Raw genomic sequence first — 25,357 nt, 5'->3', positions numbered from 1 at the left:
AAGTCAGAGAGATGTGGGCAGTCCCCTTCTATAGGGCTGAAGTCAGAGAGATGTGGGTCAGTCCTTCTATAGGGCTGAAGTCAGAGAGATGTGGGCCAGTCCCCTTCTATAGGGCTGAAGTCAGAGAGATGTGGGTCAGTCCCTTTCTATAGGGCCAAGGCTGAAATCAGAGAGTTGTGGGTCTGTGGGAAGCTGTGGCCCTTCCGGAAGTAGAGGTATTTGAGAGATATGCTGAAATCAGATTGTGGGCTTTTGCCTGTGGCTTTCAATAACCATTGCCTGTAAGTCTTTAAAATAATTTGAGAGATATGCCTGTACAGTTATCAGATAATCATATTGCCTGTACAGTTATCAGATAATCCTAATCCTGTACAGTTATCAGATAATCCTATTGCCTGTACAGTTATCAGATAATCCCATTGCCTGTACAGTTATCAGATAATCCCATTGCCTGTACAGTTATCAGATAATCCTTTTGCCTGTACAGTTATCAGATAATCCTATTGCCTGTACAGTTATCAGATAATCCTATTGCCTGTACAGTTATCAGATAATCCTATTGCCTGTACAGTTATCAGATAATCCTATTGCCTGTACAGTTATCAGATAATCCTAATCCTGTACAGTTATCAGATAATCCTAATCCTGTACAGTTATCAGATAATCCTAATCCTGTACAGTTATCAGATAATCCTATTGCCTGTACAGTTATCAGATAATCCTATTGCCTGTACAGTTATCAGATAATCCTATTGCCTGTACAGTTATCAGATAATCCTAATCCTGTACAGTTATCAGATAATCCCATTGCCTGGACACTTTTCCTTTTTGCTACATATGTACTGATTATAAAAAGCATGCTATTTAAATAGAACTAAAGGTCTATCTTTCAATAAGCCTGTGACCATTTAACAAGAGGAAGTGCATTGCTATGGAACAGAAGCTCTGATTCCTCTAAATTCAGCACATATAACCAAAGACAAGAATCTGCAGCCCATTGATGGTCGGTGGTCTAACTGGAAGAGTTATAAAGAGGGTCGTTGGCTGGGGTCAAGGGTTAATGCTGGCCTATACGAAATGACTCTTCTTGATCCCTCACTTCCGCCCCTACCAGTCTCTCTGTCGCCCCTCAAAGGACTGCATGGTCTGTGTCTGCAGGACAAGGAACGCATTCTGAAATCCCCTTTTCAGAACCCTGTCTTTCAAAGATAATTCATAAAAATCAAAATATCTTCAGATCTTCATTGTAAAGAGTTTAAACACTGTTTCCCATGCTTGTTCAATGAACCGTAAACAATGAATGAACATGCACCTGTGGAACGGTCGTTAAAACACTAACAGTTTATAGACGGTAGGCAATTAAGCTCACAGTTATGAAAACTTAGGACACTAAAGAGGCCTTTCTAAAACACCAAAAGAAAGATGCTCAGGGTCCCTGATCATCTGCGTCTACTCGCTTTAGGCATGCTGCAAGGAGGCATGAGGACTGCAGATGTGGCCAGGGGAAAGAAATTGCAATGTCCGTGCTGTGAGACGCCTAAGACAGCGCTACAGGGAGACAAGATGGACAGCTGATCATCCTCGCAGTGGCAGACCACGTGTAACACCTGCACAGGATCGGTAGATCCGAACATCACACCTGCGGGACAGGTACAGGATGGCAACAACAACTGCCCGAGTTACATCAGGAATGTACAATCCCTCCATCAGTGCTCAGACTGTCCGTAATAGGCTGAGAGAGGATGGACTGAGGACTTGTAGGCCTGTTGTATAAGGCAGGTCCTCACCAGACATCACCGGCAACAACGTCACGTATGATCACAAACCCACCGTTGCTGGACCAGACAGGACTGGCGAAAAGTTATTACTATAGTACACAGTCTAGACATAGAGAGAGACAATATGAAGTCATTACTATAGTACACAGTCTAGAGAGAGAGAGAGACAATATGAAGTCATTACTATAGTACACAGTCTAGAGAGAGAGAGAGACAATATGAAGTCATTACTATAGTACACAGTCTAGAGAGAGAGAGACAATATGAAGTCATTACTATAGTACACAGTCTAGACATAGACAATATGAAGTCATTACTATAGTACACAGTCTAGACATAGAGAGAGACAATATGAAGTCATTACTATAGTGCACAGTCTAGAGAGAGAGAGACAATATGTAGTCATTACTATATTACACAGATTAGAGAGAGAGACAATATGTAGTCATTACTATAGTACACAGTCTAGAGAGAGAGAGACAATATGTAGTCATTACTATAGTACACAGTCTAGAGAGAGAGAGAGACAATATGTAGTCATTACTATAGTACACAGTCTAGAGAGAGAGAGACAATATGTAGTCATTACTATAGTACACAGTCTAGAGAGAGAGAGACAATATGTAGTCATTACTATAGTACACAGTCTAGAGAGAGACAATATGTAGTCATTACTATAGTACACAGTCTAGAGAGAGAGAGACAATATGTAGTCATTACTATAGTACACAGTCTAGAGAGAGACAATATGTAGTCATTACTATAGTACACAGTCTAGAGAGACAATATGAAGTCATTACTATAGTACACAGTCTAGAGAGAGAGAGAGACAATATGTAGTCATTACTATAGTACACAGTCTAGAGAGAGAGAGACAATATGTAGTCATTACTATAGTACACAGTCTAGAGAGACAATATGAAGTCATTACTATAGTACACAGTCTAGAGAGAGAGAGACAATATGTAGTCATTACTATAGTACACAGTCTAGAGAGAGACAATATGTAGTCATTACTATAGTACACAGTCTAGAGAGACAATATGTTGTCATTACTATAGTACACAGTCTAGAGAGAGAGAGAGACAATATGTAGTCATTACTATAGTACACAGTCTAGAGAGAGAGAGAGACAATATGTAGTCATTACTATAGTGCACAGCCTAGAGAGAGAGAGACAATATGTAGTCATTACTATAGTACACAGTCTAGAGAGAGAGAGAGACAATATGTAGTCATTACTATAGTACACAGTCTAGAGAGAGAGAGACAATATGTAGTCATTACTATAGTACACAGTCTAGAGAGAGAGAGACAATATGTAGTCATTACTATAGTACACAGTCTAGAGAGAGAGACAATATGTAGTCATTACTATAGTACACAGTCTAGAGAGAGAGAGACAATATGTAGTCATTACTATAGTACACAGTCTAGAGAGAGAGAGACAATATGTAGTCATTACTATAGTACACAGTCTAGAGAGAGACAATATGTAGTCATTACTATAGTACACAGTCTAGAGACAATATGAAGTCATTACTATAGTACACAGTCTAGAGAGAGAGAGAGACAATATGTAGTCATTACTATAGTGCACAGTCTAGAGAGACAATATGAAGTCATTACTATAGTACACAGTCTAGAGAGAGAGAGAGACAATATGTAGTCATTACTATAGTACACAGTCTAGAGAGAGAGAGACAATATGTAGTCATTACTATAGTACACAGTCTAGAGAGAGACAATATGTAGTCATTACTATAGTACACAGTCTAGAGAGAGAGAGACAATATGAAGTCATTACTATAGTACACAGTCTAGAGAGAGAGAGACAATATGTAGTCATTACTATAGTACACAGTCTAGAGAGAGAGACAATATGTAGTCATTACTATAGTACACAGTCTAGAGAGACAATATGTAGTCATTACTATAGTACACAGTCTAGAGAGAGACAATATGTAGTCATTACTATAGTACACAGTCTAGAGAGAGACAATATGAGTCAATATGTAGTCATTACTATAGTACACAGTCTAGAGAGAGAGACAATTACTGTAGTCATCTACTATAGTCATTACACAGTCTAGAGAGAGAGAGAGACAATATGTAGTCATTACTATAGTACACAGTCTAGAGAGAGAGAAATATGTAGTCATTACTATAGTACACAGTCTAGAGAGAGACAATATGTAGTCATTACTATAGTACACAGTCTAGAGAGACAATATGTAGTCATTACTATAGTACACAGTCTAGAGAGAGAGAGACAATATGTAGTCATTACTATAGTGCACAGTCTAGAGAGAGAGACAATATGTAGTCATTACTATAGTACACAGTCTAGAGAGAGAGAGAGACAATATGTAGTCATTACTATAGTACACAGTCTAGAATGGTCTAGAGAAGAGACAATATGTAGTCATTACTATAGTACACAGTCTAGAGAGAGAGAGAGACAATATGTAGTCATTACTATAGTACACAGTCTAGAGAGAGAGACAATATGTAGTCATTACTATAGTACACAGTCTAGAGAGAGAGACAAGGAATGTAGTCATTACTATAGTACACAGTCTAGAGAGAGACAATATGTAGTCATTACTATAGTACACAGTCTAGAGAGAAGAGACAATATGTAGTCATTACTATAGTACACAGTCTAGAGAGAGACAATATGTAGTCATTACTATAGTACACAGTCTAGAGAGACTAAGTATGAGAGAGAGGAGACAATAGTCATTACTATAGTACACAGTCTAGAGAGAGAGAGAGACAATATGTAGTCATTACTATAGTACACAGTCTAGAGAGAGAGAGAGACAATATGTAGTCATTACTATAGTACACAGTCTAGAGAGACAATATGAAGTCATTACTATAGTACACAGTCTAGAGAGAGAGAGAGAGACAATATGAAGTCATTACTATAGTACACAGTTAGAGAGTCTAGACAATATGTAGTCAGAGTCTAGAGAGAGAAAGGATATGTAGTCATTACTATAGTACACAGTCTAGAGAGACAATATGTAGTCATTACTATAGTACACAGTCTAGAGAGAGAGAGACAATATGTAGTCATTACTATAGTACACAGTCTAGAGAGAGAGAGAGACAATATGTAGTCATTACTATAGTACACAGTCTAGAGAGAGAGAATAATATGTAGTCATTACTATAGTACACAGTCTAGAGAGACAATATGTTGTCATTACTATAGTACACAGTCTAGAGAGAGAGAGACAATATGTAGTCATTACTATAGTACAGTCTAGAGAAAGGACAATATGTAGTCATTACTATAGACACAGTCTAGAGAGACAATATGTAGTCATTACTATAGTACACAGTCTAGAGAGAGAGAGACAATATGTAGTCATTACTATAGTACACAGTCTAGAGAGAGAGACAATATGTAGTCATTACTATAGTACACAGTCTAGAGAGACAATATGTAGTCATTACTATAGTACACAGTCTAGAGACAATATGAGTCATTACTATAGACAAGTCTAGAAGGAGAGACAATATGTAGTCATTACTAAGTACACAGTCTAGACATAGAGAGAGACAATATGTAGTCATTACTATAGTACACAGTCTAGAGAGAGAGAGAGACAATAATGAGGAAGTCATTACTATAGTACATCTAGAGAGAGACAATATAGTCATTACTATAGTACAGTCTAGAGAGAGAGAGACAATATGTAGTCATTACTATAGTACACAGTCTAGAGAGACAATATGTAGTCATTACTATAGTACACAGTCTAGAAGAGAGAGACAATATGTAGTCATTACTATAGTACACAGTCTAGAGAGAGACAATATGTAGTCATTACTATAGTACACAGTCTAGAGAGAGAGAAATATGTAGTCATTACTATAGTACACAGTCTAGAGAGAGACAATATGTAGTCATTACTATAGTACACAGTCTAGAGAGAGAGAGAGACAATATGTAGTCATTACTATATACACAGTCTAGAGAAGAGAGAGACAATATGTAGTCATTACTATAGTACACAGTCTAGAGAGAGACAATATGTAGTCATTACTATAGTACACAGTCTAGAGAGAGACAATATGTAGTCATTACTATAGTACACAGTCTAGAGAGACAATATGTAGTCATTACTATAGTACACAGTCTAGAGAGAGAGAGACAATATGTAGTCATTACTATAGTACACAGTCTAGAGAGAGACAATATGTAGTCATTACTATAGTACACAGTCTAGAGAGAGAGAGACAATATGTAGTCATTACTATAGTACACAGTCTAGAGAGAGACAATATGTAGTCATTACTATAGTACACAGTCTAGAGAGAGACAATATGTAGTCATTACTATAGTATACAGTCTAGAGAGACAATATGTAGTCATTACTATAGTACACAGTCTAGAGAGGAAGACAATATGTAGTCATTACTATAGTACACAGTCTAGAGAGAGAGAGGTCTACAATATGTAGTCATTACTATAGTACACAGTCTAGAGAGACAATATGTAATTACTATAGTACACAGTCTAGAGAGACAATATGTAGTCATTACTATAGTACACAGTCTAGAGAGAGAGACAATATGTAGTCATTACTATAGTACTATAGTCATTACTAGTCACAGTCTAGAGAGACAATATGTAGTCATTACTATAGTACACAGTCTAGAGAGAGAGACAATATGTAGTCATTACTATAGTACAGTCTAGAGAGACTATGTAGTCAGTACACAGTCTAGAGAGAGAGACAATATGTAGTCATTACTATAGTACACAGTCTAGAGAGAGAGAGACAATATGTAGTCATTACTATAGTACACAGTCTAGAGAGAGGGAGACAATATGTAGTCATTACTATAGTACACAGTCTAGAGAGAGAGAGAGAGACAATATGTATTCATTACTATAGTACACAGTCTAGAGAGAGACAATATGTAGTCATTACTATAGTACACAGTCTAGAGAGAGAGAGACAATATGTAGTCATTACTATAGTACACAGTATAGAGAGAGACAATATGTAGTCATTACTATAGTACACAGTCTAGAGAGAGAGAGACAATATGTAGTCATTACTATAGTACACAGTATAGAGAGAGACAATATGTAGTCATTACTATAGTACACAGTCTAGAGAGAGAGAGAGACAATATGTAGTCATTACTATAGTACACAGTCTAGAGAGAGAGACAATATGTATTCATTACTATAGTACACAGTCTAGAGAGACAATATGTTGTCATTACTATAGTACACAGTCTAGAGAGAGAGACAATATGTAGTCATTACTATAGTACACAGTCTAGAGAGACAATATGTATTCATTACTATAGTACACAGTCTAGAGAGAAATATGTTGTCATTACTATAGTACACAGTCTAGAGAGAGAGACAATATGTAGTCATTACTATAGTACACAGTCTAGAGAGACAATATGTAGTCATTACTATAGTACACAGTCTAGAGAGAGAGAGAGACAATATGTAGTCATTACTATAGTACACAGTCTAGAGAGAGAGAGAATATGTAGTCAATATACACAGTCTAGAGAGAGAGAGAGACAATATGTAGTCATTACTATAGTACACAGTCTAGAGAGAGAGACAATATGTAGTCATTACTATAGTACACAGTCTAGAGACAATTAATATGTAGTCATTACTATAGTACACAGTCTAGAGAGAGAGAGACAATATGTAGTCATTACTATAGTACACAGTCTAGAGAGAGAGAGACAATATGTAGTCATTACTATAGTACACAGTCTAGAGAGAGAGACAATATGTAGTCATTACTATAGTACACAGTCTAGAGAGAGAGAGACAATATGTAGTCATTACTATAGTACACAGTCTAGAGAGAGACAATATGTAGTCATTACTATAGTACACAGTCTAGAGAGAGAGAGAGACAATATGTAGTCATTACTATAGTACACAGTCTAGAGAGACAATATGTATTCATTACTATAGTACACAGTCTAGAGAGAGAGAGAGACAATATGTAGTCATTACTATAGTACACAGTCTAGAGAGAGACAATATGTTGTCATTACTATAGTACACAGTCTAGAGAGAGACAATATGTAGTCATTACTATAGTATACAGTCTAGAGAGACAATATGAAGTCATTACTATGGTACACAGTCTAGAGAGAGAGAGACAATATGTAGTCATTACTATAGTACACAGTCTAGAGAGAGACAATATGTAGTCATTACTATAGTACACAGTCTAGAGAGAGACAATATGTAGTCATTACTATAGTACACAGTCTAGAGAGAGAGAGACAATATGTAGTCATTACTATAGTACACAGTCTAGAGAGAGACAATATGTAGTCATTACTATAGTACACAGTCTAGAGAGAGAGAGACAATATGTAGTCATTACTATAGTACACAGTCTAGAGAGACAATTTGAAGTCATTACTATAGTACACAGTCTAGAGAGAGAGAGACAATATGTAGTCATTACTATAGTACACAGTCTAGAGAGACAATATGTAGTCATTACTATAGTACACAGTCTAGAGAGAGAGAGACAATATGTAGTCATTACTATAGTACACAGTATAGAGAGAGACAATATGTAGTCATTACTATAGTACACAGTCTAGAGAGAGAGAGACAATATGTAGTCATTACTATAGTACACAGTCTAGAGAGACAATATGTAGTCATTACTATAGTACACAGTCTAGAGAGAGAGAGAGACAATATGTAGTCATTACTATAGTACACAGTCTAGAGAGAGAGAGACAATATGTAGTCATTACTATAGTACACAGTCTAGAGAGAGAGAGACAATATGAAGTCATTACTATAGTACACAGTCTAGAGAGAGACAATATGTAGTCATTACTATAGTACACAGTCTAGAGAGAGAGAGAGACAATATGTAGTCATTACTATAGTACACAGTCTAGAGAGAGAGAGACAATATGTAGTCATTACTATAGTACACAGTCTAGAGAGACAATATGTAGTCATTACTATAGTACACAGTCTAGAGAGACAATATGTAGTCATTACTATAGTACACAGTCTAGAGAGAGAGACAATATGTAGTCATTACTATAGTACACAGTCTAGAGAGAGAGAGAGACAATATGTAGTCATTACTATAGTACACAGTCTAGAGAGAGAGAGAGACAATATGTAGTCATTACTATAGTACACAGTCTAGAGAGAGAGAGACAATATGTAGTCATTACTATAGTACACAGTATAGAGAGAGAGAGAGACAATATGTAGTCATTACTATAGTACACAGTCTAGAGAGAGAGAGACACTATGTAGTCATTACTATAGTACACAGTCTAGAGAGAGACAATATGTAGTCATTACTATAGTACACAGTCTAGAGAGACAATATGAAGTCATTACTATAGTACACAGTCTAGAGAGAGAGAGACAATATGTAGTCATTACTATAGTACACAGTCTAGAGAGAGAGAGACAATATGTAGTCATTACTATAGTACACAGTCTAGAGAGAGAGAGAGACAATATGTAGTCATTACTATAGTACACAGTCTAGAGAGAGAGACAATATGTATTCATTACTATAGTACACAGTCTAGAGAGACAATATGTTGTCATTACTATAGTACACAGTCTAGAGAGAGAGACAATATGTAGTCATTACTATAGTACACAGTCTAGAGAGAGAGACAATATGTATTCATTACTATAGTACACAGTCTAGAGAGACAATATGTTGTCATTACTATAGTACACAGTCTAGAGAGAGAGAGAGACAATATGTAGTCATTACTATAGTACACAGTCTAGAGAGACAATATGTAGTCATTACTATAGTACACAGTCTAGAGAGAGAGAGAGACAATATGTTGTCATTACTATAGTACACAGTCTAGAGAGAGAGAGAGACAATATGTAGTCATTACTATAGTACACAGTCTAGAGAGACAATATGTAGTCATTACTATAGTACACAGTCTAGAGAGAGAGAGAGACAATATGAAGTCATTACTATAGTACACAGTCTAGAGAGACAATATGTAGTCATTACTATAGTACACAGTCTAGAGAGACAATATGTAGTCATTACTATAGTACACAGTCTAGAGAGAGACAATATGAAGGCATTACTATAGTACACAGTCTAGAGAGAGAGAGAGACAATATGTAGTCATTACTATAGTACACAGTCTAGAGAGAGAGAGAGACAATATGTAGTCATTACTATAGTACACAGTCTAGACATAGAGAGAGACAATATGAAGTCATTACTATAGCACACAGTCTAGACATAGAGAGAGACAATATGAAGTCATTACTATAGCACACAGTCTAGACATAGAGAGAGACAATATGAAGTCATTACTATAGTACACTGTCTAGACATAGAGAGAGACAATATGAAGTCATTACTATAGTACACAGTCTAGAGAGAGAGAGAGACAATATGAAGTCATTACTATAGTACACAGTCTAGACATAGAGAGAGACAATATGAAGTCATTACTATAGTACACAGTCTAGAGAGAGAGAGAGACTATACGTAGTCGAGTCTTGCTGCAGACCAGGAGAAACTTCATAGGGAAGGAAGGAACCACATGGCTGCAGACCAGGACCAGGTTGTCCTGCAGGAAGAATCAAAAGGCTGCAGGCTACAGTTGTTCTTCTCTTCATGGACTGAACTGGGGTCAGAACTAAACAGAAGTTAAAGAGAGAGGAGAGACAGAGCAGAGAGAAGGGAATGGAAAAGAATGGAAAGGAATGGGGAATGGAAAGGAATGGGGAATGGAAAGGAATGGGGAATGGAAAGGAATGGGGAAGGGAAAGGAATGGGGAATGGAAAGGAATGGGGAATGGAAAGGAATGGGGAAGGGAAAGGAATGGGGAAGGGAAAGGAATGGGGAAAGGAATGGGGAATGGGGAAGGGAAATGAATGGGGAAGGGAAAGGAATGGAAAGGAATGGGGAAGGGAAAGGAATGGAAAGGAATGGGGAATGGAAAGGAATGGGGAAGGTAAAGGAATGGGGAATGGAAAGGAATGGGGAATGGAAAGGAATGGGGAATGGAAAGGATTGGGGAAGGGAAAGGAATGGGGAATGGAAAGGAATGGAAAGGAATGGGGAAGGGAAAGGAATGGGGAAGGGAAGGGAATGGGGAAGGGAAAGGAATGGGGAATGGAAAGGAATGGGGAAGGGAAAGGAATGGGGAAGGGAAGGGAATGGGGAATGGAAAGGAATGGGGAAGGGAAAGGAATGGAAAGGAATGATGAAGGGAAAGGAATGGGAAAGGGAAAGGAATGGGGAATAGAAAGGAATGGGGAATGGGGAATGGAAAGGAATGGGGAAGGGAAAGGAATGGGGAAGGGAAAGGAATGGGGAATGGAAAGGAATGGGGAATAGAAAGGAATGGGGAAGGGAAAGGAATGGGGAAGGGAAAGGAATGGGGAAGGGAAAGGAATGGGGAAGGGAAAGGAATGGGGAATGGAAAGGAATGGGGAAGGGAAAGGAATGGGGAAGGGAAAGGAATGGGGAAGGGAAAGGAATGGAAAGGAATGGGGAAGGAAAGGAATGGGGAAGGGAAAGGAATGGGGAAGGGAAAGGAATGGGGAAAGGAATGGGGAATAGAAATGAATGGGGAATGGAAAGGAATGGAAAGGAATGGGGAATGGGGAAGGGAAAGGAATGGGGAAGGAAAGGAATGGGGAAGGGAAAGGAATGGGGAATGGGGAATGGAAATTAATGGGGAATGGAAATTAATGGGGAAGGGAAAGGAATGGGGAAGGGAAAGGAATGGGGAATGGAAAGGAATGGGGAATGGAAAGGAATGGGGAAGGGAAAGGAATGGGGAAGGGAAAGGAATGGGGAAGGGAAAGGAATAGGGAAGGGAAAGGAATGGGGAATGGAAAGGAATGGGGAATGGGGAAGGGAAAGGAATGGGGAAGGGGAAGGGAAAGGAATGGGGAAGGGGAAAGGAATGGGAAATGGAAAGGAATGGGGAAGGAAAGGAATGGGGAATGGAAAGGAATGGGTAAGGGAAAGGAATGGAAAGGAATGAGGAAGGGAAAGGAATGGAAAGGAATGAGGAAGGGAAAGGAATGGGGAATAGACAGGAATGGGGAATGGGGAATGGAAAGGAATGGGGAAGGGAAAGGAATGGGGAATGGAAAGGAATGGGGAAGGGAAAGGAATGGGGAATGGAAAGGAATGGGGAATGGAAAGGAATGGGGAAGGGAAAGGAATGGGGAATGGGGAAGGGAAAGGAATGGAAAGGAATGGGGAATGGAAAGGAATGGGGAAGGAAAGGAATGGGGAATGGAAAGGAATGGGGAAGGGAAAGGAATGGGAAGGGAAAGGAATGGGGAATGGAAAGGAATGGGGAAGGGAAAGGAATGGGGAAGGGAAAGGAATGGAAAGGAATGGGGAAGGGAAAGGAATGGGGAAGGGAAAGGAATGGGGAATGGGAAGGAATGGGGAAGGGGGGAAAAAGGAATGGGGAAGGGAAAGGAATGGGGAATGGGGAAGGGAAAGGAATGGGGAATGGAAAGGAATGGGGAATGGGGAATGGAATGGAATGGGAAAGGAATGGGGAAGGGAAAGGAATGGGGAATGGGGAATGGAAATGAATGGGGAATGGAAATGAATGGGGAAGGGAAAGGAATGGGGAAGGGAAAGGAATGGGGAATGGAAATGGAAGGAATGGGGAATGGAAAGGAATGGGGAAGGGAAAGTAATGGGGAAGGGAAAGGAATAGGGAAAGGAATGGGGAAGGGAAAGGAATGGGGAATGGAAAGGAATGGGGAATGGAAAGGAATGGGGAAGGGAAAGGAATGGGGAATGGAAAGGAATGGGGAATGGGGAAGGGAAAGGAATGGGGAAGGGGAAGGGAAAGGAATGGGAAATGGAAAGGAATGGGGAAGGGAAAGGAATGGGGAAGGGAAAGGAATTGGGGAATGGAATGGAAAGGAATGGGGAATGGAATGGAAAGGAATGGGGAATGGAAAGGAATGGGGAATGGAAAGGAATGGGGAAGGAAAGGAATGGAAAAAGGAATTGGGAATGGAAAGGAATGGGGAAGGGAAATGAATGGGGAATGGAAAGGAATGGGGAAGGGAAAGCAATGGGAAGGGAAATGAATGGGGAATGGAAAGGAATGGGGAAGGGAAAGGGAAGGGAAAGGAATGGGAATGGAAAGGAATGGGGAATGGAAAGGAATGGGGAATGGAAAGCAATGGGGAAGGGAAATGAATGGGGAATGGAAAGGAATGGGGAAGGGAAAGGAATGGGGAAGGGAAAGGGAAGGGAAAGGAATGGGGAATGGGGAATGGAAAGGAATGGGGAAGGGAAGGAAAGCAATGGGGAATGGAAAGGAATGGGGAATGGAAAGCAATGGGGAAGGGAAAGGAATGGGGAATGGAAAGGAATGGGGAAGGGAAAGGGAAGGGAAAGGAATGGGGAAGGGAAAGGGAAGGGAAAGGAATGGGGAATGGGGAATGGAAAGGAATGGGGAAGGGAAGGAAAGCAATGGGGAATGGAAAGCAATGGGGAATGGAAAGGAACAGGAATAGGGAATGGAAAGGAATGGGGAATGGAAAGCAATGGGGAATGGAAAGAAAATGAATAGGGAAAGGAACAGGAATAGGAATAGGGAATGGAAAGGAACAGGAAAGGGAATAGGGAATGGAACAGGAATAGGGAATGGAAAGGAATGGGGAATGGAAAGCAATGGGGAATGGAAAGAAAATGAATAGGGAAAGGAACAGGAATAGGAATAGGGAATGGAAAGGAACAGGAAAGGGAATAGGGAATGGAACAGGAACAGGAAAATGAATAGGGAATGGAAGATGTGACGGAAAGAAATCAACCATCACTGTGCTTTGGTTTTCAGTCAGATTTTGAGAAGTTGACATTCAGTTTTGGTATTAAATATGTAGGAAACAGTAAAGCATGGAGAGGAAAGGAACTGACAGTGCCAGTCAGATCAGACCATATGTTAAACTATGACATCATGGTGTTAGAATGAGCACGTGTTTACATATATGTTACACATTTCATTCATACTAAACGTCAGTAATAATCTATTGCATTGAGTCCTCCTGCATGGAGAGTTGAAGTCTGAGTGAGTCTGTCCACTGCCAGATGAGAGATGGAAAAGCTGGGGTTTAACATAGTAGATTTGAGCCCAAAAGAGTTACGACAGAATCTCCAGATTCAATAATGGAAACAACTGTCTATTGCACAAGCCAGTCTGAGCTGACTAGAGGAGAGAGAGAGAGAGGTAGGAGGGAGGTGGAGAGAGGGAGAGGGAGGGGGAGAGAGAGTGGGAGGGGGAGAGAGAGAGGGAGGAGAGAGGGGGAGAGAGAGATAAATATAGAGAGGAGAGAGGTAGGAGGGAGGGGAGAGAGAGAGAGGTAGGAGGGAGGGGAGAGAGAGGTAGGAGGGAGGGGGAGAGAGAGCCTAGAGGGAGGGGAGAGAGAGGGAGGGGAGAGAGAGGGAGAACAGAGAGAGAGAGAGAGATAGGAGGGAGAGGAGAGAGATAGGAGGGAGGGAGAGAGAGGGTAGGAGGGAGGGGAGAGAGAGAGAAACCAGAGCCTCAAAACCAGATGTTTTCCTGGCCCACCATTCCAACCTGGACTTGAGCAGTCTTTATGATCAGGTCCACCTATACAAGGCAGCAGTGCCCACCTTCGCCAGGACTCTAAAGGACATCACCCTCAACTGCAGCCCCAACACCTCACACAGGAGTATCAGATCAACAGACACCCCACCCAGACCAGTGAGACACTCTCCCAGACCTGTGTGACCCCCCCAGACCTACACATAGAGGACCCACGCTGGGAGGACCTACATCCAGACCACAGCACCACCAGCCACATCCACACAAAGTCTTCACTATTTCATCCTGGACTATCCAGGGCCTGAGGTCATCTGCCTTTGGCCTAAAGAGCAGGAACCTGGAAATCAGAAATACAGAAAAAGTCATCCTACAAGAAACCTGGTATAGAAGAGATGGACCCACTGGTTGCCCTCTAGGTTACAGACAGCTGGTAGTCCCATCCATCAAACTACCAGGTATGAAACAGGGAAGGGACTCAGGAGGTATGGAAGCAGGAAGCTTTTCCATTTAGCTCGACATTCTAAAGGATATGATGTCAATAGAGAAACACATCCTCCTATGTGCTAACTAAGGTAACACCCCTCTAACCACTAGGCTACCTGCCGCCCCAACTGTGATCCTTTTTTGGCCACTGGAACCATCCTCCCCACTGTGCGTGGGGTCAATATAGACACACGTCCTCTTCCAGGCCCATTGGTAACATCTCCAGTTGCTTTAACCTTCTTCATTATTGCCCTGATTGCAGAAATGGGCATTTTCAACCAATGGGCTATTTTCTTGTAGTCATTTCCTGAATTATGCAGCTCAACGACCTTTTCTCGCGCATCATTACTATATTCGCGGGTCTTTCCCATAGTGATGGATGACTATGGGAACTTGGCCTGTGTCACCTCATATTTATACCCCAGTGAAACGGGAGGTCATGGCTTACCACTTAAGAGTTCCTAATCACTCAGGTAAACTTAAAAACGTAAAATACGAATGAGAATATACATCAGATTTTACTCATATGAATTTCTAGGGGTGCCAATAATTGTCACACATGTTTCGGAGAACAATATGCATTTCACATTTTTTTCCAATAATTTTACTTCAATTAAAGGTTAGATTTTTGTGAATATTTTGAATGAAAGACACCTCCGTCGCAGGAGTACTGTACATAGTCAATGGTAGGCTTCGAGGGGACTCCTACGGTAGGTACAGTACACCTATAGCTCATCTCTTGGCAGAGTGTTCACCCAGAGTGTTCACCGTCAGCCAACTGACACCCATATCAGATCACAGCAAAATCACAGTCTACTTGAACAGAGCATTACAAAGGAACTGAATAATATGAAGAAATGCTAAGGAAGGTAGTTAGGAAACCTACCAAAAAAAACTAAAACGAGGCAACAACAAATCCAATCCCTTTTAGACAACTTCCTGGACAAAAAGTTTTACTGTAATAGTGAAGGTGTAAACTTGGCAGTAGAAAACCTAAACAGTATATTTCTTTCTTCCTTATCAAATCTAAACATATCAAGCAGAAGAACTTTAATGAATGAATTAACAACAATGACAAATGGTTTGATGAAGAATGCAAAAACCTGTCCAACCAAAAACAGAGACCCAGAAAACCTGAGTCTACACCTTCACTACGGTGAATCACTAAAACAATAGAGAAATACACTACGGAAAAAGAAGGAACAGAACGTCAGAAATCAGCTCAATGTAATTGAAGAATCAATAGACTCCAACCACTTCTGGGAAAATTGGAAAGCACTAAACAAACAACAAGAAGAGTTAACTATCCGAAAAGGAGATGTATGGATAAACCACTTCTCCAATCTTATTGGCCCTATACAAACAACAAGAAGAGTTAACATCCGAAAAGGAGATGTCTGGATGATCAAATGAAAAGGAGATGTCATAAACCACTTCTCCAATCTTATTGGCCCTAGAAGAGTTAACAAAAAGGAGATGTCTGGATTAATCTTATTGGCCCTATACAAACAACAAGAAGAGTTAACTATCCGAAAAGGAGATGTCTGGATAAACCACTTCTCCAATCTTATTGGCCCTATACAAACAACAAGAAGAGTTAACTCCAATCATTGAATGAAAAGGAGATGTCTGGATAAACACTTCTCCAATCTTATTGGCCCTATACAAACAACAAGAAGAGTTAACAAAAAGGAGATGTCTGGATAAACCACTTCTCAATCTTATTGGCCCTAACAAACAACAAACAGGCCTGAATCAACTATTAAAGACGACCAGAACCCACTGTTGTGAACAACAGGACAAAATACAAACCCTCCAACCCAAAAACAACAAGGCCTTAAATTAAAAAAATATATACAGACCACAAATTCCAAATGGCTGTACTTAAACTATTTAACCTCATCCTCAGCTCTGGCATCTTCCCCAGTATTTGAAACCAAGGAGGGATATGTGTCAACAGCAACCTGAGAAAATCCTCTGCTTTATCATTAACAGCAGACTCCTACATTTCCTCAGTGAAAACAATGTACTGAGCAAATGTCATCAATTGGCTTTTTACCGAATTGCCATACAACAGACCATGTATTCACCCTGCACTCCCTCATTGATAAACAAAGAAAGCAAAACAAAGGCAACGTATTCTTGTGGGTTGTTGATTTCAAAATAGCTTTTGACTCAATTTGGCATGAGGGTCTGCTGTACAAATTGATGGAAAGTGTTGTTGGGCGAAAAACATACGACATTACAAAATCTATGTACACAAACAAGTGTGTAAAAGAAATTGGCAAAAAACACACATTTCTTTCCACATGGCCATGGTGTGAGACAGGGATGCAGCTTAAGCCCCACCGTCTTCAACATACATATCAGTGAATTGGCGAGGGCACTATTCTACTGTTTGCTGATGATCCGGTGCTTCTGTCCCCAACCAAGGAGGGCCTACAGCAGCACATATATCTTCTGTACAGATACTGTCAGACCAGGGACCAGACAGTAAATCTCAGTAAGTCAAAACTAATGGTGTTCCAAAAAAGGTCCAGTCGCCAGGACCACAAATACAAATTCCATCTACGACACCGTTGCCCTAGAGAACAAAACGACACGTACCTCAGCCTGAACATCAGCGCCACAGGTAACTTCCACAAAGCTGTGAACCATCTGAGAGACAAGAAGGGCCTTCTATGCCATAAAAAGGAACATCGAATCCTGTTATCAACATTGGACTAGGGCCTAACGTGATAACATTGGACTAGGGCCTAACATGATACACTGGACTAGGGCCTAACGTGATAACATTGGACTAGGGCCTAACGTGATAACACTGGACTAGGGCCTAACGTGATAACACTGGACTAGGGCCTAACGTGATAACACTGGACTAGGGCCTAACGTGATAACACTGGACTAGGGCCTAACATGATACACTGGACTAGGGCCTAACGTGATAACACTGGACTAGGGCCTAACGTGATAACACTGGACTAGGGCCTAACGTGATAACACTGGACTAGGGCCTAACGTGATAACACTGGACTAGGGCCTAACGTGATAACACTGGACTAGGGCCTAACATGATACACTGGACTAGGGCCTAATAACATGACTACCTAACTACACTGTAACGTGATAACACTGGACTAGGGCCTAACGTGATAACACTGGACTAGGGCCTAACGTGATAACATTGGACTAGGGCCTAACATGATACACTGGACTAGGGCCTAACGTGATAACACTGGACTAGGGCCTAACGTGATAACACTGGACTAGGGCCTAACGTGATAACACTGGACTAGGGCCTGTGATAACAAAAAACAAGACTTCCTTACTCAAACTCACCAGAAGTGGAATGGAACTAAAGTGGAATTTGCGCAATGGATGTCAGAGATTTGTTTGTGTTCTTGCTAGATGATTCCACGTGCATCAGTATTTTGTGATAAATGTGAACATTGACAGGGCACTCTGGGTATTACATTCCAAGTTTGTCTCTTTTCCAGTAAACTGTAAATGAACTTCACAAGTACTTCCCGATCATAATGAATCCTTCAAAGTGATGTGTTGTTTACCAGTGTCTTTATAAGTTGCTGCACCAAAACCCATTTCTCTATCGTTCTGTTGCAAAGCAGGACAGGAACATCACATCCATTCTCAGCACATCAACTTAAGAGGTATGGTTCCCACTTGTTTAGTTTTTGTCTTAATTATATTACTGCAGTTTAAAGGCACAATGTATAAACTGTACTGATGTTCAACGGTCATTTCAATCATTACAACCATCGATTTATTGAAGAATATAGATGATCAATGTGTTATGACCTGATTCTAACTGTGTTGTCCTGTCATCAATCTATGTTCCTATTACTGCACTGGTTCTGTTTCTAGTAGAGTCTTTGTAAACACACCAATAGCCTGTGTTTAAACTAGCATGTTGATCTCCTGTTAGTCCTGTCATCAATCTATGTTCCTATTACTGCACTGGTTCTGTTGCTGTTTCTATTAGAGTCTTTGTAAACACACCAATAGCTTCTGTATAAACTAGCATGTTGATTTCCTGTTAGTCCTGTCATCAATCGTTCCATCTGTCTCATTTGAGAGAGGTTACGTTTCCGTTCCATCCCTCAACTGGCAACAAAGTGGCAAGAGTCAAGCTGTTCAAATGACACATTCACATATTCTGCATGCTGCTTTTCAACAGCTTGTATTCTTGTCGATCCCGTTGACAGTAAAGGTTCCCATCATGTCATTTATGAGCAGATGTTTCCTGTTCTTCTGTTTGTATGACACCAGTGATTTACTGTCCCTTTGGGTCTCTGTGTTCTTCTCCCTGATGGTTTAGGTTAATGGCTCTGAGCAGACCTCTGACTTTGGGTCTCTGTGTTCTTCTCCCTGATGTTTTAGGTTAATGGCTCTGAGCAGACCTCTGACTTTGGGTCTCTGTGTTCTTCTCCCTGATGTTTTAGGTTAATGGCTCTGAGCAGACCTCTGACTTTGGGTCTCTGTGTTCTTCTCCCTGATGTTTTAGGTTAATGGCTCTGAGCAGACCTCTGACTTTGGTCTCTGTGTTCTTCTCCCTGATGTTTTAGGTTAATGGCTCTGAGCAGACCTCTGACCTTGGGTCTCTGTGTTCTTCTCCCTGATGTTTTAGGTTAATGGCTCTGAGCAGACCTCTGACTTTGGGTCTCTGTGTTCTTCTCCCTGATGTTTTAGGTTAATGGCTCTGAGCAGACCTCTGACTTTGGGTCTCTGTGTTCTTCTCCCTGATGTTTTAGGTTAATGGCTCTGAGCAGACCTCTGACCTTGGGTCTCTGTGTTCTTCTCCCTGATGTTTTAGGTTAATGGCTCTGAGCAGACCTCTGACCTTGGGTCTCTGTGTTCTTCTCCCTGATGTTTTAGGTTAATGGCTCTGAGCAGACCTCTGACCTTGGGTCTCTGTGTTCTTCTCCCTGATGTTTTAGGTTAATGGCTCTGAGCAGACCTCTGACCTTGGGTCTCTGTGTTCTTCTCCCTAATGTTTTAGGTTAATGGCTCTGAGCAGACCTCTGACTTTGGGGCTCTGTGTTCTTCTCCCTGATGTTTTAGGTTAATGGCTCTGAGCAGACCTCTGACTTTGGGTCTCTGTGTTCTTCTCCCTAATGTTTTAGGTTAATGGCTCTGAGCAGACCTCTGACTTTGGGTCTCTGTGTTCTTCTCCCTGATGTTTTAGGTTAATGGCTCTGAGCAGACCTCTGACTTTGGGTCTCTGTGTTCTTCTCCCTGATGTTTTAGGTTAATGGCTCTGAGCAGACCTCTGACCTTGGGTCTCTGTGTTCTTCTCCCTGATGTTTTAGGTTATGGCTCTGAGGAGACCTCTGACTTTGGGGCTCTGTGTCTTCTCCCTGCTGGTTCTACCAGGCCAGATGGAGAAGTGTGAATGCCAGGGTCCTAGAGGAATGCCTGGGTTTCCTGGTATTCCTGGCCCTCGTGGGCCTGTTGGGCCTTCTGGAGGTAAATGAGTTGCAAGCTTAGTACAACTGCCTTACCCTATCATAACCCAAAATATAAGACGGTTGATTTTGGAGTAAACTGTCACTTTAAGCATGTACATTCATTTGCGTACCTGATGATGGAGTGATGATGGAGAACAAAGAACTCTGAATTACCTCAGTTAGATAAACCCTCCTACTCCTACAAACAGGCTTTGTCTGTACCAGTTGCCAAACATAACTGGGGCTGGGGTATAATGTGAAAGCCCAATCCGGTATATTTCCTGCTGTTAGCCTTTGATAAAACATAAATCATAAAAAAACAATAACATAGACTGTTGATTTTGTAATAAAGTGCCAATTTAACTCAGACTGCAGAGCACTTTACAGGCTAATTGAAGCTGTCTTTGGTGTGTACAGTATGGTGATGAACCCGATCCCTGTTGTCTCTCCATAGGCATGCCTGGACTTCCTGGTCCACCTGGAGAGAGAGGTAGAGTCTGACAGGGTCACGACACCCTTAACATAAGGGGGTCACAACACCCTTCACGTAAGGGGGTCACAACACCCTTCACGTAAGGGGGTCACAACACCCCTCACGTAAGGGGGTCACAACACCCTTCACGTAAGGGGTCACAACACCCCTCATGAAGGGGGTCACAACACCCTTCACATAAGGGGGTCACAACACCCTTCACATAAGGGGGTCACAACACCCTTCATGTAAGGGGGTCACAACACCCCTCATCATTTTTTTGGAAGACAAAGACCTCTGAAGACCTCAATTAGATAACCACATCAATTCCTAGAAAGAGGCGTTGTCTGTGCCATTTGCCAAAATAAACCTGGCCGAGGAACAGTGGGTTAACTGCCTGTTCAGGGGCAGAAGGACAGATTTGTATCTTGTCAGCTCGGGGATTTGAACTAGTCCAACGCTCTAACCACTAGGCTACCCTGCCGCCCCATTAAAAGGGGCTGCGGGGTAAGTGAATTAATAGTAAAGCTGTGAATGTTATTCTTAGATAATGAAACTAAGATCCTTAACAAGGTCAGATGACTCAAGTATAGACTGGTAACTTGTTTCTAATTTGTATGTAAGTGTCTTTCCTCATGCTGAACACATTTGACTCTACAACCCATAAAGCCTATCAGGATAGATTTACCTCCATCTTGGTAATTTGGGAAAACCTTTAAAAAATGTCTTCTCGTGAACGATAAGTCCATCCACATCTCTCTTATCTCCTATCATTATACAGCCATCCACAACTCTATTATCTCCTATCATTATACAGCCATCCACAACTCTATTATCTCCTATAATTATACAGCCATCCACATCTCTATCTCCTATCATTATACAGCCATCCACATCTGTATTATCTCCTATCATTATACTGCCATCCACATCTCTCTTATCTCATATCGTTCATACAGCCATCCACATCTCTATTATCTCCTATCATTATTTGGACAGCCATCCACATCTCTATTATCTCCTATCATTATACAGCCATCCACATCTCTATTATCTCCTATCGTTATACAGCCATCCACATCTCTATTATCTCCTATCATTATACAGCCATCCACATCTCTATTATCTCCTATCGTTATACAGCCATCCACATCTCTATATTATCTCCTATCATTATACAGCCATCCACATCTCTATTATCTCCTATCATTATACAGCCATCCACATCTCTATTATCTCCTATCATTATACAGCCATCCACATCTCTATTATCTCCTATCATTATACAGCCATCCACATCTCTATTATCTCCTATCATTATACAGCCATCCACATCTCTATTATCTCCTATCATTATACAGCCATCCACATCTCTATTATCTCCTATCATTATACAGCCATCCACATCTCTATTATCTCCTATCATTATACAGCCATCCACATCTCTATTATCTCCTATCATTATACAGCCATCCACATCTCTATTATCTCCTATCATTATACAGCCATCCACATCTCTATTATCTCCTATCATTATACAGCCATCCACATCTCTATTATCTCCTATCATTATACAGCCATCCACATCTCTATTATCTCCTATCATTATACAGCCATCCACATCTCTATTATCTCCTATCATTATACAGCCATCCACATCTCTATTATCTCCTATCATTATACAGCCATCCACATCTCTATTATCTCCTATCATTATACAGCCATCCACATCTCTATTATCTCCTATCATTATACAGCCATCCACATCTCTATTATCTCCTATCATTATACAGCCATCCACATCTCTATTATCTCCTATCATTATACAGCCATCCACATCTCTATTATCTCCTATCATTACAGTCATCCACATCTCTATTATCTCCTATCATTATACAGCCATCCACATCTCTATTATCTCCTATCATTATACAGCCATCCACATCTCTATTATCTCCTATCATTATACAGTCATCCACATCTCTATTATCTCCTATCATTATACAGCCATCCGCATCTCTATTATCTCCTATCATTATACAGCCATCCACATCTCTATTATCTCCTATATTACAGTCATCCACATCTCTATTATCTCCTATCATTATACAGCCATCCACATCTCTATTATCTCCTATCATTATTACAGCCATCCACACCACTATTATCTCCTATCATTATACAGCCATCCACATCTCTATTATCTCCTATCATTATACAGCCATCCACATCTCTATTATCTCCTATCATATACAGTCATCCACATCTCTATTATCTCCTATCATTATACAGCCATCCACATCTCTATTATCTCCTATCATTATACAGCCATCCACATCTCTATTATCTCCTTATACAGTCATCCACATCTCTATTATCTCCTATCATTATACAGCCATCCACATCTCTATTATCTCCTATCATTATACAGCCATCCACATCTCTATTATCTCCTATCATTATACAGCCATCCACATCTCTATTATATCCTATCATTATACAGCCATCCACATCTCTATTATCTCCTATCATTATTACAGCCATCCACACCTCTATTATCTCCTATCATTATACAGCCATCCACATCTCTATTATCTCCTATCATTATACAGCCATCCACATCTCTATTATCTCCTATCATTATACAGCCATCCACACCTCTATTATCTCTCCACAGGGCCACCTGGACCTCCTGAACTCTCTGGAGTTCCTTGTTTAGTTGGTGAAGATGAACGAGTCCCTGGTCCACCTGGTCCACCTGGTCCCCCGGGCCCTGCAGGAGCTACTGGTATACAGCTGATTGATCTCTTCCTGGTTATGTATTTATTATTTGGTTCTCTCTAGTCACACCTTCTGTTTTCACAGACTTAGACCTGGAACCCCTACAAGAAAGCTTGGTCAAACTGGAGCTGGGTAAGGAAGTGAATTTCAGAGAGCATGAGGATATGTACTTGAATGCAACATTACAGATCCCGGATCTTAATTTGATCACTCTGTTGTCACTGAGAATTTTCCTGCACAGTAGGAAATGCAAAACTTGTAGTGTACTCAAGGTTTAAAAAGGCTTCTAAAGTTTTAACTTCCACTTAGAAATGTCAGACTTGTTTTGCCTTAACAAAACATGGATCATCAATCCCTGCAAATAATGTCAATTCATTATAATCCACATAACAATGAATATTTCCTGTTGCTGCAGGATCATTTTCCTGCTGTGTGAAACTGGATCAAATTAAGATACTGCATCCGTAGATTATATTGTCTCTTACTAAGTATCCGTTCAACGTAAATTATGCAGTATTTGTAATTTGGGAAAATGAGGTGTGAATTTAGTCATGTGTTGGCATTTGTGAAATATAAAAAGGCAACTTTTGTTTCCCCTTTTAATGTTACACTGACTGCATTAATACCTGGTTTCTCTTCAGCCATAAACTATGACTTCACCAGAAGAGTTGACAAGAAGTACTTTGTGTCACACAAGAGACCGGGTTCCTTTGACGATGCTGTCCAGTTCTGTACCAAGAGGGGCTTGGTGTTGGCTTTGCCGAAGAACCGGGAGGAAAACACTGCTCTCACTCAGGTCTTTGAAGGGGCTTTGAAGAATGCATGGCTCAATGTGGACAACAGGAAAGAGGGGAAGTTTCAGGTAGATTTGAAAGGCCATCCCCTCACCTTTTCCAAATGGGCAGATGGGGAACCAAAAGTGCCTGATGGGGATAGAGGCTGTACAATGTTGACAGAGTCAGGTGGATGGCAGGTGACATATGATTGCTCCTTCAATGCCTATATCGTGTGTGAGATATAGGGACATGTCTATGAAAAGCTGTTTCAGAGTTTACCATGAAAGCTTTCTTCACTTCAATTACGATTCTCTAGGTCTTGTCTCTAGGTCTTGTCTCTAGGTCTTGTCTCTAGGTCTTGTCTCTAGGTCTTGTCTCTAGGTCTTGTCTCTAGGTCTTGTCTCTAGGTCTTTATCTCTAGGTACACATTTTCAGTTCTTCACATTTCATCATTTTTTTATTCAAATGAGCTCATTAAAATGTGGGTCACAATATTAAATGGAAAGGTAAACTTGTTGATTAAAGCAGTAAACACATTTACTTTGGTACTTGTCTGGTCTCCTGTCTCCGTGCTCCTTCTCTCTGAACAGATTGGCTACTGATCAAACACATTGACTTTGGTACTTGTCTGTCTCCTTCATGCTCCTTCTCTCTGAACTGATTGGCTACTGATCAAACACATTGACTTTTTTATTGTCTGTCTCCTTCATGCTCCTTCTCTCAAAACACTTAAAGCAGTAAACACATTGACTTTGGTACTTGTCTGTCTCCTTCATGCTCCTTCTCTCTGAACAGATTGGCTACTGATCAAACACATTGACTTTGGTACTTGTCTGTCTCCTTCATGCTCCTTCTCTCTGAACTGATTGGCTACTGATCAAACACATTGACTTTGGTACTTGTCTGTCTCCTTCATGCTCCTTCTCTCTGAACTGGTTGGCTACTGATCAAACACATTGACTTTGGTACTTGTCTGTCTCCTTCGTGCTCCTTCT

The 25,357-nt window shown here is 40.6% G+C and overlaps 1 protein-coding gene and 1 long non-coding RNA gene across 4 annotated transcripts; one reads left to right on the top strand and one right to left on the bottom strand.

Moving 5' to 3' along the window:
- Positions 1 to 18,369: 18,369 nt before the first annotated feature.
- On the top strand, positions 18,370 to 24,902 carry LOC118380554 (mannose-binding protein C-like). Its single transcript, XM_052502986.1, has 6 exons — positions 18,370 to 18,536; positions 20,196 to 20,352; positions 20,788 to 20,823; positions 23,483 to 23,593; positions 23,671 to 23,718; positions 24,228 to 24,902. Exons 2-6 carry the CDS (start codon positions 20,199 to 20,201, stop codon positions 24,605 to 24,607), a joined length of 729 nt encoding a protein of 242 aa, XP_052358946.1. The 5' UTR covers positions 18,370 to 18,536; positions 20,196 to 20,198; the 3' UTR covers positions 24,608 to 24,902.
- LOC127919436 (uncharacterized) lies at positions 18,880 to 20,187 on the bottom strand. 3 transcript variants are annotated; one of them, XR_008102926.1, is made up of 3 exons: positions 20,099 to 20,187; positions 19,356 to 19,850; positions 18,880 to 19,292 (listed from the first exon to the last, which is right to left on the bottom strand). It is a non-coding gene; the product is annotated as an uncharacterized LOC127919436 (long non-coding RNA). The 3 variants fall into 3 exon arrangements; XR_008102925.1 differs by having other exon boundaries at positions 18,880 to 19,410; positions 19,472 to 19,850; XR_008102924.1 differs by having other exon boundaries at positions 18,880 to 19,595; positions 19,720 to 19,850.
- Positions 24,903 to 25,357: the final 455 nt, after the last annotated feature.

Source organism: Oncorhynchus keta, unplaced genomic scaffold, assembly GCF_023373465.1.
Source record: "Oncorhynchus keta strain PuntledgeMale-10-30-2019 unplaced genomic scaffold, Oket_V2 Un_contig_16668_pilon_pilon, whole genome shotgun sequence".
NCBI lineage: Eukaryota > Metazoa > Chordata > Actinopteri > Salmoniformes > Salmonidae > Oncorhynchus > Oncorhynchus keta.
The sequence above is the reverse complement of the archived record's forward strand: the minus strand, read 5'-3'. Positions and strand labels throughout refer to the sequence as shown.

What these genes read in the sequence shown, in the direction of transcription:
- LOC118380554 (XM_052502986.1), top strand. Translation starts at nt 20,199, where the DNA reads ATGGCTCTGAGGAGACCTCTGACTTTGGGGCTCTGTGTCTTCTCCCTG. An exon ending in GGGCCCTGCAGGAGCTACTG is followed by an intron (nt 23,594 to 23,670) that starts GTATACAGCTGA and finishes CTGTTTTCACAG; the next exon opens with ACTTAGACCTGGAACCCCTA. An exon ending in CTTGGTCAAACTGGAGCTGG is followed by an intron (nt 23,719 to 24,227) that starts GTAAGGAAGTGA and finishes GTTTCTCTTCAG; the next exon opens with CCATAAACTATGACTTCACC.